Source organism: Somniosus microcephalus, chromosome 4 (genome assembly GCF_052327205.1).
Source record: "Somniosus microcephalus isolate GS21.2 chromosome 4, FLI_Smic_1.0, whole genome shotgun sequence".
Classification (NCBI taxonomy): domain Eukaryota; kingdom Metazoa; phylum Chordata; class Chondrichthyes; order Squaliformes; family Somniosidae; genus Somniosus; species Somniosus microcephalus.
The window spans coordinates 12498040-12512841 of record NC_140990.1 but is presented as its reverse complement, the minus strand read 5'-3'; the positions used below and the strand labels follow the sequence as shown (position 1 = coordinate 12512841).

At 47.1% G+C, this 14802-nt stretch overlaps 2 protein-coding genes across 2 annotated transcripts in view; one reads left to right on the top strand and one right to left on the bottom strand.

Annotated features, from left to right (window-relative positions):
* The window catches only part of LOC147118294 (proteasome activator complex subunit 1-like), a 1298587-nt gene that overhangs the window by 283672 nt on the left and 1000113 nt on the right, over positions 1 to 14802 (bottom strand). The gene's annotated exons all lie outside the window — the stretch shown is intronic.
* Positions 10206 to 11095, top strand: LOC147118311 (N-acetylaspartate synthetase-like). The gene has a single exon (XM_085983711.1). The coding sequence runs from the start codon at positions 10237 to 10239 to the stop codon at positions 10930 to 10932; it is 696 nt and encodes a 231-aa protein (XP_085839837.1). The 5' UTR covers positions 10206 to 10236; the 3' UTR covers positions 10933 to 11095.

The following is a 14802-nucleotide window of genomic DNA, read 5'->3' as shown; positions in this document are numbered from 1 at the left end:
AAGATCTTGCATTTATATGGCACCTTTCACGTTCTCAGGACATCCCAAAGCTCTTTGCAGTCAATGAAGTGCATTTATTTGAAGTGGTGTCCTTGTGCACCAGTCGCTGAAGGTAAGCATGCAGGTGCAGCAGGCGGTTAAGAAGGCAAATGGTATGTTGGCCTTCGTAGCGAGAGGATTCGATTTCAGGAGCAAGGATGTCTTGCTGCAGTTGTACAGGGCCTTGGTGAGACCACACCTTGAGTATTGTGTGCAGTTTTGGTCGCCATATCTGAGGAAGGATGTTCTTGCCATGGAGGAAGTGCAGCGAAGATTCACCAGGCTTATACCTGGGATGGCAGGAATGATGTATGAGGAGAGATTGGGTCGATTAGGCTTATACTCGCTGGAGTTTAGAAGAATGAGAGGGGATCACATTGAAACTTATAAAATTCTAACAGGACTGGACAGACTAGATGCAGGAAGGATGTTCCCGATGGCGGGGGAGTCCAGAACCAGGGGTCACAGTCTAAGGATAAGGGGTAAGCCATTTAGGACAGAGATGAGGAGGAATTTCTTCACCCAGAGAGTGGTGAACCTGTGGAATTCTCTGCCACACAAGGCAGTGGAGGCCAATTCATTAAATATATTCAAGAAGGAGTTGGATATATTTCTTAAATCTAAAGGGATCAGGGGATATGGGGAGAAAGCAGGGACCGGGCACTGAATTTGGATGATCAGCCATGATCTCATTGAATGGCGGAGCAGGCTCGAGGGGCCGAATGGCCGACTCCTGCTCCTATCTTCTATGTTTCTATGTTTCTATATATTGTAATATTGTAATGCAGGGAAACGCGGCAGCTAATTTGCGCACAGCAAGCTCCCACAAACAGCAATGTGTTAATGCCAGGTAAGAGGGATTTTTTTTAAATGTTGCTTGAGGGATAAATATTGGCCCCACGACAACGGGGAGAACTGCTGCCTGCTCTTCTTCAAAATAGTGGCCGTGGGATCTTTCACATCCACATGAAAGAGCAGACGGGGCCTCGGTTTAACACCTGATCCATAGAAACATAGAAGATAGGAGCAGGAGTAGGCCATTCGGCCCCTCGAGCCTGCTCCGCCATTCAATGAGATCATGGCTGATCATCCAAACTCAGTACCCTGTCCCTGCCTTCTCCCCATATCCCTTGATCCCTTTAGCCTTAAGAAATATATCCAACTCCTTCTTGAATATATTTAATGAATTGGCCTCCACTGCCTTGTGTGGTAGAGAATTCCACAGGTTCACCACTCTCTGGGTGAAGAAATTCCTCCTCATCTCTGTCCTAAATGGCTTACCCCTTATCCTTAGACTGTGACCCCTGGTTCTGGACTCCCCAGCCATCGGGAACATCCTTCCTGCATCCAGTCTGTCCAGTCCTGTTAGAATTTTATAAGTTTCAATGAGATCCCTTCTCATTCTTCTAAACTCTAGCAAATATAAGCCCAATTGACCCAATCTCTCCTCATACGTCATTCCTGCCATCCCAGGTATCAGTCTGGTGAATCTTCGCTGCACTCCCTCCATGGCAAGAATGTCCTTCCTCAGATAAGGTGACCAAAACTGCACACAATACTCAAGGTGTGGTCTCACCAAGGCCCTGTACAACTGCAGCAAGACATCCCTGCTCCTGTACTCGAATCCTCTCGCTATGAAGACGAAACACGGCACCTCCGACAGTGCGGTGCTTCCTCAGGACCACACTGGGAGTGTCTGCCTGGATTTTTGTGCTCATGTCTCTGGAGTGTGGGACTTGAACCCACAACCTTCAGACTCAGAGGCCAGAGAGAGAATGCTAGCAACTGAGCCACAGCTGACAGTGGATAGATCTAGGATGTGACCACTGGAGCTGGGGAAGGTGAAAGGACAAGAGATGAGAGTAAAGGAGAGGATGAACGAGGGGCGGGACTCAGGCGAAGAGAAAGATTCTTGGTAGGGACAGCGAGACAGTGAATGTAATGCAGAGCAGCGAGGGTGGATTGCTCAATCAGACAACAGGGGCAGCACCGTGGCATAGTGGTTAGCACTGTTGCCTCACAGCGCCAGGGACCCGGGTTCGAAGCTGGCCTCGGGCGACTGTGTGTGTGGAGTTTGCACATTCTCCCCGTGTTTGCGTGGGTTTCCTCCGGGTGCTCCGGTTTCCTCCCACAGTCCAAAGATGTGCGGGTTAGGTTGATTGGCCATGATAAATTGACCCTTAGTGTTAGGGGGGTTAAATACGTGGGGTTACGGGGTTACGGGGATAGGGCTTGGGTGGGATGGTTGTCGGTGTAGGGACCGGGTGCCAGGGTTTGGATGATCAGCCATGATCTCGTTGAATGGCGGAGCAGGCTCGAAGGGCCGAATGGCCTACTCCTGCTCCTAGTTTCTATGTTTCTATGTTTCTAAGGTCCTTTCCTCGCTACTGCCCAGGAGGGTGAGGGAGATGCTGGAAGAGGCTCCCCAGATACTGAGCGGTGTCCAAGTCACAGGTGGACTTGGGGCCGTTGAGGGTACAAGATTGCTTGGCACTAAAGAGGCAATGAGTTCCTTCAGGTAGATGCAGTGAAACCCTCATCCATGCCTTTGTTACCTCTGGACTTGACTATTCCAATGCTCTCTTGGCCGGCCTCCCATCGTCCACCCTACAAAAACTTGAGCTCATCCAAAACAAGGACAAGGGCAGCAGGCCCATGGGAACACCACCACCTCCAAGTTCCCCTCCAAGCCACACACCATCCTGACTTGGGAATATATCGCCGATCCTTCATCGTCGCTGGGTCAAAATCCTAGAACTCCCTCCCTAGCAGCACTGTGGGAGTACCTTCACCACACGGACTGCAGTGGTTCAAGAAGGCGGCTCACCGCCACCTTCTCAAGGGCAACTAGAGATGGGCAATAAATACTGGCCTTGCCAGTGACGCCCACATCCCATAAGCGAATGAAAAAAAACTCTTCTTCTCATGACCTAACTCGCTCCAAGTCTTGTTCACTCGTCACCCCTGTGCTCGCTGACCTTCACTGGATCCCAGTCCGACAATGCCTTGATTTTAAAATCCTCATCCTTGTTTTCAAATCCCTCCATGGCCTCACCCCTCCCTATCTCGATAATCTCCTTCAGCCCCACAACCCCCCCACCCCCCGAGATATCTGCACTCCTCCAATTCTGGCTGCTTGAGGATCCCTGATTTTAATCGCTCCACTATTGGTGGCCGTGCTTTCAGCTGCCGGGGCCCTAAGCTCTGGAATTTCCTCCCTAAACCTCTCCGCCTCTCTGTAGAAATAGCAGGGGGGGGGGCGGTACTGGGGTTATTGTCTCTGGCCAGTCAGAAGTATCTGAGCTGCTCCAGAGCCCCGTGCGGTTTTGAATCGCTCCCCTTTTCTGGTTTTGACCGCCGGACTTATTTCAGTAGCGATGTAGACAAAACGAGACTCGTGGTTGGGTGCAAAGAAGACCAGTATTTATTGAAAATAAGAATAAATTGAAAATAATGATGAATACAGTGCTCTTTTACTTAATACAGCACTTTTGCTTAATACAGCACCTTTGCTGAATACAGCACCTTTGCTGAATACAGCACCTTTGCTGAATACAGCACCTTTGCTTAATACAGCACTTTTGCTTAATACAGCACTTTTGCTTAATACAGCACTTTTGCTGAATACAGCACCTTTGCTTAATACAGCACTTTTGCTGAATACAGCACCTTTGCTTATACAGCACCTTTGCTTAATACAGCACCTTTGCTGAATACAGCACCTTTGCTTAATACAGCACTTTTGCTTAATACAGCACTTTTGCTTAATACAGCACTTTTGCTGAATACAGCACCTTTGCTTAATACAGCACTTTTGCTGAATACAGCACCTTTGCTTAATACAGCACCTTTGCTTAATACAGCTCCTTTGCTTAATACAGCCCTTTTACTTAATACAGCTCCTTTGCTTAATACAGCACTTTTGCTGAATACAGCCCTTTTACTTAATACAGCTCCTTTGCTTAATACAGCACCTTTGCTTAATACAGCACTTTTGCTTAATACAGCACCTTTGCTGAATACAGCACTTTTGCTTAATACAGCACTTTTGCTGAATACAGCACCTTTGCTTAATACAGCACCTTTGCTTAATACAGCACCTTTGCTGAATACAGCACTTTTGCTGAATACAGCACCTTTGCTGAATACAGCACCTTTGCTTAATACAGCACTTTTGCTGAATACAGCACCTTTGCTTAATACAGCACCTTTGCTTAATACAGCACTTTTGCTGAATACAGCACCTTTGCTTAATACAGCACCCCTTTGCTGAATACAGCACCTTTGCTGAATACAGCACCTTTGCTTAATACAGCACCTTTGCTTAATACAGCACTTTTGCTGAATACAGCACTTTTGCTTAATACAGCACTTTTGCTGAATACAGCACCTTTGCTTAATACAGCACTTTTGCTTAATACAGCACCTTTGCTGAATACAGCACTTTTGCTTAATACAGCACTTTTGCTTAATACAGCACTTTTGCTGAATACAGCACTTTTGCTTAATACAGCACTTTTGCTTAATACAGCACTTTTGCTGAATACAGCACCTTTGCTTAATACAGCACTTTTGCTTAATACAGCACCTTTGCTGAATACAGCACTTTTGCTTAATACAGCACCTTTGCTTAATACAGCACCTTTGCTTAATACAGCTCCTTTGCTTAATACAGCACTTTTGCTTAATACAGCACCTTTGCTTAATACAGCACCTTTGCTGAATACAGCACCTTTGCTTAATACAGCACTTTTGCTTAATACAGCACTTTTGCTTAATACAGCTCCTTTGCTTAATACAGCACCTTTGCTTAATACAGCACTTTTGCTTAATACAGCACCTTTGCTTAATACAGCACCTTTGCTTAATACAGCTCCTTTGCTTAATACAGCACTTTTGCTTAATACAGCACCTTTGCTTAATACAGCACTTTTGCTTAATACAGCACTTTTGCTGAATACAGCACCTTTTGCTTAATACAGCCCTTTTACTTAATACAGCACTTTTGCTGAATACAGCACCTTTGCTTAATACAGCACTTTTGCTTAATACAGCACTTTTGCTGAATACAGCACTTTTGCTGAATACAGCACCTTTGCTGAATACAGCACTTTTGCTTAATACAGCACCTTTGCTGAATACAGCACCTTTGCTTAATACAGCACCTTTGCTGAATACAGCACTTTTGCTTAATACAGCACTTTTGCTGAATACAGCACTTTTGCTTAATACAGCACCTTTGCTGAATACAGCACCTTTGCTTAATACAGCACCTTTGCTGAATACAGCACTTTTGCTTAATACAGCACTTTTGCTGAATACAGCACTTTTGCTTAATACAGCACTTTTGCTGAATACAGTACTTTTGCTTAATACAGCACTTTTGCTGAATACAGCACCTTTGCTTAATACAGCACCTTTGCTTAATACAGCACTTTTGCTGAATACAGTACTTTTGCTTAATACAGCACTTTTGCTGAATACAGCACCTTTGCTTAATACAGCACTTTTGCTGAATACAGCTCCTTTTGCTTAATACAGCTCCTTTGCTTAATACAGCACTTTTGCTGAATACAGCACCTTTGCTTAATACAGCCCTTTTACTTAATACAGCTCCTTTGCTTAATACAGCACTTTTGCTTAATACAGCACCTTTGCTGAATACAGCACCTTTGCTTAATACAGCACCTTTGCTTAATACAGCACCTTTGCTTAATACAGCACCTTTGCTGAATACAGCACCTTTGCTTAATACAGCTCCTTTGCTTAATACAGCACCTTTGCTTAATACAGCACCTTTGCTTAATACAGCACTTTTGCTGAATACAGCACCTTTGCTTAATACAGCACTTTTGCTGAATACAGCACCTTTGCTTAATACAGCACCTTTGCTTAATACAGCACTTTTGCTTAATACAGCACTTTTGCTGAATACAGCACCTTTGCTTAATACAGCACCTTTGCTTAATACAGCACTTTTGCTGAATACAGCACCTTTGCTTAATACAGCACCTTTGCTTAATACAGCACACCTTTGCTTAATACAGCACCTTTGCTTAATACAGCACCTTTGTTTAATACAGCACTTTTACTTAATACAGCACTTTTGCTGAATACAGCACCTTTGCTTAATACAGCACTTTTGCTGAATACAGCACCTTTGCTTAATACAGCACTTTTGCTGAATACAGCACACCTTTGCTTAATACAGCACTTTTGCTTAATACAGCACCTTTGCTTAATACGGCACTTTTGCTGAATACAGCACCTTTGCTTAATACAGCACCTTTGCTTAATACAGCACTTTTGCTTAATACAGCACCTTTGCTTAATACAGCACCTTTGCTTAATACAGCACCTTTGCTTAATACAGCACAACTTTGCTTAATACAGCACCTTTGCTTAATACAGCACACCTTTGCTTAATACAGCACAACTTTGCTTAATACAGCACCTTTGCTTAATACAGCACAACTTTGCTTAATACAGCACCTTTGCTTAATACAGCACACCTTTGCTTAATACAGCACAACTTTGCTTAATACAGCACTTTTGCTTAATACAGCACCTTTGCTTAATACAGCACAACTTTGCTTAATACAGCACCTTTGCTTAATACAGCACAACTTTGCTTAATACAGCACCTTTGCTTAATACAGCACAACTTTGCTTAATACAGCACTTTTGCTTAATACAGCACAACTTTGCTTAATACAGCACAACTTTGCTTAATACAGCACACCTTTGCTTAATACAGCACTTTTGCTTAATACAGCACAACTTTGCTTAATACAGCACTTTTGCTTAATACAGCACAACTTTGCTTAATACAGCACTTTTGCTTAATACAGCACAACTTTGCTTAATACAGCACAGCTTTGCTTAATACAGCATCTTTGCTTAATACAGCACTTTTGCTTAATACAGCACAACTTTGCTTAATACAGCACACCTTTGCTTAATACAGCACACTTTTGCTTAATACAGCACAACTTTGCTTAATACAGCACAACTTTGCTTAATACAGCACAACTTTGCTTAATACAGCACACCTTTGCTTAATACAGCACTTTTGCTTAATACAGCACACCTTTGCTTAATACAGCACACCTTTGCTTAATACAGCACTTTTGCTTAATACAGCACACCTTTGCTTAATACAGCACACCTTTGCTTAATACAGCACTTTTGCTTAATACAGCACACCTTTGCTTAATACAGCACACCTTTGCTTAATACAGGACACCTTTGCTTAATACAGCACACCTTTGCTTAATACAGCACACCTTTGCTTAATACAGCACTTTTGCTTAATACAGCACACCTTTGCTTAATACAGCACACCTTTGCTTAATACAGCACACTTTTGCTTAATACAGCACACTTTTGCTTAATACAGCACACCTTTGCTTAATACAGGACACCTTTGCTTAATACAGCACACCTTTGCTTAATACAGCACACCTTTGCTTAATACAGCACACCTTTGCTTAATAGGGGAGGAGAAATGGGCACATCGAGGGAAAATTGACTAAAATTACAATTTAACAAAATCCCCCTTTAATTCCCACCCCAATACCTATCTAGGTTGCCTTGTAAAGGGCCAGAAAGTTTTATGCTCACCAGTAAATGCCTGCTCCATGCCCCTGTGGGCTGTCTTAGATTCTTCACCGCCCCGAAGTAGAGATACCCCAGTAATTCAAAGTAACTGCTGGTATTCCACTTCTTTGGGCGGGCTGCTGAGCTGTTCCTCTGTAGGCAGGGCATGGAGGCGAGGCGGCAGAGAGAGAGTGAATGGCTTCCTGAGGGGCTATCTTTATACCCCATTGGGAGCCGTAATCTTCGCGCCCAAATCTGGATGTATCTGGGCTATACAAAAGGGACCGAACTGTCCCCATTGACTGTAATGGGTTTGAATGTGTTACCCATTCATTTAAACTGGTTTGCGACCAGTTTGAAATGTCCTACTGAATTTCAGTCAACAGCACTCAAGTGCTTTGTAAACAAACCATTGTCCTGCGGTCACCGCCCAACCGCAATTGATTGACAGCTTTAAGTACTTAAGTCTTTGAGTCAACATTGTAGAGAGTTCTGTAAACAAACATCCTTTGTCTTGTGGGTGAAACTTCCTAAACTGCAGTTGATTGACAGTTTCAAGTACTTCAACATTCGCGCAGGCTGGTGTTTTTTTCAAATCCTTTGTCAGCCCGTGATTGAAGATATACAGCCAGGCTGTCTTTTGTCTTCTGCCACGAGGCCTGACAGACATTTTTGATGCTCTGGGTTTTTATGGTATATTCCACCCAGGTTTTCTTTAATCAAAAATAATCTTCAGGGGCTGTAGAAATTTTCCAAAATTCTTGCGAACCTTACATCTCCACCTCTCTCTCCTCCTTGAAGATGCTCCTTAAAACCTACCTCTTTGACCAAGCTTTGGGGGGGAAATTCAGTATCGCCCCATTTGGGGCGCCATTATCGGCCTTGCGCAAAGTTTAGCGCCTGGTGCTAATTAGCGCCTCTGACAGCAAACTTGGCTTTTATCACCCCTGGAGGTGATTGGAGCGCTAAATCAGGTGCTTCACACCTCTCTTAAGGTGCAAAGGCTGAGGAGCGAGGCGCTACCTCAGAGCGCTGGCGAAGCAAGGAAGGGCAAATCAAAATAAACCTGCAAAGTGCTGCTCAGTACTCAAAACTCCTTCACACAGCATTGAATCTCTCCAGAAGTCTCTCTCTCTCAGAATGCGTGGTGCAAAAATGTCACCAACAAAATATGGCAGCAAGCGGTTGCCTTTAAATAGCGCTCCCCTAGTCCCTTTCTGACAGCAAAATGCTCCCCTCAACCAGTCGTTGCTAGTGGCAGGCGGTAAGGCAGTGGGTGCCACTCAATGTCCAGTCCGGGGCGCTAACAGGGCGTTGCGCACTCGACTGACGTCACAATCTGCCGGCGCAGGAGATCGTGGCGGTAGTGTTTAGCGCCGCTGCAAAACGTCTAGTTAATTTCACGAGCGGCGCAAACATCGCCGTGCATGGGCTCTAGTTGCTTTGCACCCCATTAGCGCCCTCACAACATTCAAGAAGCATTTAGATGAGCACTTGAAATGCCATAGCATACAAGGCTATGGACCAAGTGCTGGAAAATGGGATTAGAATAGACAGGGCTTGATGGCCAGCGCGGACACGATGGGCCGAAGGGCCTCTTTCTGTGCTGTATAACTCGATGACTATGACTCTAGTGCTGAGAATGTGGAACTCGCTACCACGGGGAGTGGTTGAGGCGAATGGCATATATACATTTAAGGGGAGGCTAGACAAACACATGACAGAGAAAGGATTGAAAGAAATGCTGATAGGGTGAGATGTAGAAGGGTGGGAGGAGGCTGGTGTGCAGCATAAACACCGACATGGACTTGTTGGGTTGGATGTCCTGTTGCAATTCCAGTCGTAAAAGCCTTTCTGATTTTATGCCAACAGCACACATTACCTGTAACGTTATTCTGTGTTACGTGGAGCCCAGTTGGTGCTGATCGATTGCGATACACTGAAACATGTCTTTTTTTTTCACATTTACTGTTTTTTTTATTTTAACATTCAAGTACAACAATACTTATACAACTCATCAATTACATAGTAAATCCATTACATTCATTGACCACAATAGAAAAGGATAAATCGTCCAAAAAAAGCAGCTTTATGGTGAACAATATAAATACAATAATACATTTTTACAGGTAAATCAATAATGTTTACAGTACAAACTGCCACTATTTAATAAACCAAGAAAAGGAAGAACCCGTATACGCCAGTCGTACTGGCATCGCTCAAGCATTTGGTCATTCATTCCTCTGTTCGTTCGTTCGTTCACTCAAGCGTAAATTCCATCGTGCATGTCTGCGTGCGTGCGTGTCATTTGTCTACCTGTGTGCATGCATGCGTTCGTTCATCCATCCAGACAGGCCTCACGCTCACCCAGTTTCATCCTAGTGAGTGAGGGGAAACATGTCTTTGTACTGGTAGGGGTACTAGATCTAATTATAATAATTAATTATTCCATGATTAATGCATTCTCAGCCGCCGACTTCTGTGTAAATTTGTGATGTTGTTTCCTGGACCTCCCCACCACCACACCGCCCCTGACCTCCTCTCCGCCGTGCTTCCTTTCTCAGGCTCGGAGTTCCAAGACCCTCCCTTTCGGTTGAAATGGCCGAGCTTAGGACAGTCGGCGAAGAGCGGCCGAGTTTCATCATCCGCCCGTACCGACCAGGGGATTTACGGGACGCCAGGAGGGTCTTTGCCAGCGGGGCGGCGGAGTTAGTGATGGCGGCGTTCAAACGGGCCGCCTGCGCGCCATCGAACGTGTGTCTGCTTCTGGCTGGCGGCAGGACGGTTTACGCGGTCACCGCGTCGCTGGCGTGCACCAGTCTGGCGTGCCTGGCGCTCCTGGCTCTCGTGTACCTGGCGTGCAGGGAGGTGTACATCGGCTACGTCAGGGAGAGGCTGAGGACTGACATGGCGGACATCGAGGGGCACTATCTGAAAGCGCCTGGGGCCGGCTTCTGGGTGGTGGAGGAGGAGGGCGGGCGAGTGGTGGGCACGGTGGCTGTGAAGATGCAGCCCGGGGACCCGTCGTCTTGCCAGCTCTTCAGACTGTCCATCGATCAGCGCATCCGCCGGCACGGACTGGGGAGGAGGCTGACGCAGAAGGTTTTGGATTTCGCCAAGGCTCACGGTTACCGGGCCTGCCTCCTCGAGACCTCCACCGTCCAGGAGCCGGCCATCCACCTGTACCGGAATATGGGCTTCCAGGTCCAAAGTTCCAGCTGCCCTGTAACAGATCATGCGATTCTGAACTTCTTATCCAAAATCTCCGTGTGTAAATTGAAGCTGAGTCTGTGATTCGCGTCCACTGAACCTTCACCTCGGTAGGACTGACGTCCCGCCAACCCTCAAACCCCAACACATGGGGGATCAGTGCCGCCCCTCAGCCAATCATGTCCCAGTGGCTCCTGCATCCTGAGGAAACCATTGTGGGACCGGGAGGCTGGGAAAAGGTATTTGTAGGGAGAGGATGGGTGGGGAAGGGGTCTAGACAGGATGGGTGGGTGGGCAGACTAGACTGAATGTGTAGGGTGGAGTCTAGACAAGATGGGTGGGGGACGAGTCTAGACCAGATGGGTGGGGGGTGAGTCTAGATCAAATGGGTGAGGAGGAGTCTAGACCAGATGGGTGGGGGGCGAGTCTAGATCAGATGGGTGGGGGACAAGTCTAGATCAGATGGGTGAAGAGGAGTCCAGATCAGATGGGTGGGGGAACAAGTCTAGACCAGATGGGTAGGGGGCGAGTTGAGATCAGATGGGTGAGGAGGAGTCTAGACCAGATGGGTGGGGGATGAGCCTAGATCAGATGGGTGAGGAGGAGTCTAGACCAGATGGGTGGGGGACGAGTCTAGATCAGATGGGTGAGGAGGAGTCTAGACCAGATGGGTGAGGAGGAGTCTAGACCAGATGGGTGAGGAGGAGTCTAGACCAGATGGGTGGGGGGCGAGTGTAGATCAGATAGGTGAGGAGGAGTCGAGACCAGATGGGTGGGGGACAAGTTGAGATCAGATGGGTGAGGAGGGGTCTAGATCAGATGGGTGAGGAGGAGTCTAGACCAGATAGGTGTGGGACAACTCTAGACCAGATGGGTGGGGGACGAGTCTAGATCAGATGGGTGAGGTGGAGTCTAGATCAGATGGGTGAGGAGGAGTCTAGACCAGATAGGTGTGGGACAACTCTAGACCAGATGGGTGGGGGACGAGTCTAGATCAGATTGGTGAGGAGGAGTCTAGACCAGATGGGTGGGGGATGAGTCGAGATAAGATGGGTGGGGAGGAGTCCAGATGGAAGCGGTGGGGGGAGGGGTCTGTAGTTCTGACTGAACTCTGGGAAAACAGGAAGCGATGTTGCTAAGAACCCTGGGTATTTCAGCCAGCAATCGGAGAACAAACAACCTTTCACCTAGAGCTGCTGGTTCCAATTAGAGGCGGGAGCCGGCTTGTTGAGTCTGAAGGGAGGGTTATGTCTCCTGATCAAGATAATAATACTCGGGTAACTTAAAGGGAATCTTTCTGACTTTATGCCAATCGCACACATTACCTGTCACTTTATTCTGTATTGAGCAGAGCCCAGTTGGTACTGATTGAGTGCGATACACTGAAACTGTCTTTCTACTGGTAGGGGGACTGGTTCTCTTGGTGCTGGTGCTTGTTTCGGCTAAACATGGTGTTAATCGTGTATCAGAAGTGCGAGAATAAAAGAATGTCACTACCTGGTTTCACTGTTTCACTTCCTCATTTACGGATTTAAAAAGGAGAGGTTAACAAATTAACTCTCTTAGTTAACTGCAGCTCAAAGTCAATAACAACATTGAGTTCCCAGGAGACATGACCAACATTGAGATCCCACAGTCCCAGGGAGACATGACCATCATTGAGATCCCACAGTCCCAGGGAGACATGACCATCATTGAGATCCCACAGTCCCCAGGAGACATGACCATCATTGAGATCCCACAGTCCCCAGGTGCCATGACCAACATTGAGATCCCACAGTCCCCAGGAGACATGACCAACATTGAGATCCCACAGTCCCCAGGAATCATGACCAACATTGAGATCCCACAGTCCCCAGGAAACATGACCAACATTGAGATCCCACAGTCCCCAGGAAACATGACCAACATTGAGATCCCACAGTCCCCAGGAATCATGACCAACATTGAGATCCCACAGTCCCCAGGAATCATGACCAACATTGAGATCCCACAGTCCCCAGGTGCCATGACCAACATTGAGATCCCACAGTCCCCAGGAAACATGACCAACATTGAGATCCCACAGTCCCCAGGTGCCATGACCAACATTGAGATCCCACAGTCCCCAGGAATCATGACCAACATTGAGATCAAACAGTCCCCGGGAATCATGACCAACATGGAGATCCCACAGTACCCAAGAGACATGACCAACATTGAGATCCCACAGTCCACAGGAGACATGACCAACATTGAGATCCCACAGTCCCCAGGAATCATGACCAACATTGAGATCCCACAGTTCCCACGAGACATGACCAACATTGAGATCCCACAGTCCCCAGGATCATGACCAACATTGAGATCCCACAGTCCCCAGGAATCATGACCAACATTGAGATCCCACAGTTCCCACGAGACATGACCAACATTGAGATCCCACAGTCCCCAGGATACATGACCAACATTGAGATCCCACAGTCCCCAGGAGACATGACCAACATTGAGATCCCACAGTCCCCAGGAATCATGACCAACATTGAGATCCCACAGTCCCCAGGAAACATGACCAACATTGAGATCCCACAGTTCCCACGAGACATGACCAACATTGAGATCCCACAGTCCCCAGGAATCATGACCAACATTGAGATCCCACAGTTCCCAGGAATCATGACCAACATTGAGATCCCACAGTTCCCACGAGACATGACCAACATGGAGATCCCACAGTTCCCACGAGACATGACCAACATTGAGATCCCACAGTCCCCAGGAATCATGACCAACATTGAGATCCCACAGTCCCCAGGAATCATGACCAACATTGAGATCCCACAGTCCCCAGGAATCATGACCAACATTGAGATCCCACAGTCCCCAGGAATCATGACCAACATTGAGATCCCACAGTCCCCAGGAATCATGACCAACATGGAGATCCCACAGTTCCCAGGAGACATGACCAACATTGAGATCCCACAGTCCCCAGGAATCATGACCAACATTGAGATACCACAGTCCCCAGGAATCATGACCAACATTGAGATCCCACAGTCCACAGGAGACATGACCAACATTGAGATCCCACAGTCCCCGGGAAACATGACCAACATTGAGATACCACAGTCCCCAGGAATCATGACCAACATTGAGATCCCGCAGTCCCCGGGAATCATGACCAACATTGAGATCCCACAGTCCCCAGGAATCATGACCAACATTGAGATCCCACAGTCCCCGGGAAACATGACCAACATTGAGAAACCACAGTCCCCAGGAATCATGACCAACATTGAGATCCCACAGTCCCCAGGAATCATGACCAACATTGAGATCCCACAGTCCCCAGGAATCATGACCAACATTGAGATCCCACAGTCCCCAGGAATCATGACCAACATTGAGATCCCACAGTCCCCAGGAATCATGACCAACATTGAGATCCCACAGTCCCCGGGAATCATGACCAACATTGAGATCCCACAGTCCCCAGGAGACATGACCAACATTCAGATCCCGCAGTCCCCGGGAATCATGACCAACATTGAGATCCCACAGTCCCAGGGAGACATGACCAACATTGAGATCCCACAGTCCCCAGGAGACATGACCAACATTGAGATCCCACAGTCCCCGGGAATCATGACCAACATTGAGATCCCACAGTCCCCGGGAATCATGACCAACATTGAGATCCCACAGTCCCCAGGAGACATGACCAACATTGAGACCCCACAGTCCCCAGGAGACATGACCAACATTGAGATCCCACAGTCCCCAGGAGACATGACCAACATTGAGATCCCACAGTCCCCAGGAGACATGACCAACATTGAGATCCCACAGTCCCCAGGAGACATGACCAACATTGAGACCCCACAGTCCCCAGGAATCATGACCAACATTGAGATCCCACAGTCCCCAGGAGACATGACCAACATTGAGATCCCACAGTCCCCAGGAGACATG

Bases quoted from the DNA above. Each gene is read 5' to 3' on its own strand.
- LOC147118311 (XM_085983711.1), top strand. From the start codon at position 10,237: ATGGCCGAGCTTAGGACAGTCGGCGAAGAGCGGCCGAGTTTCATCATC.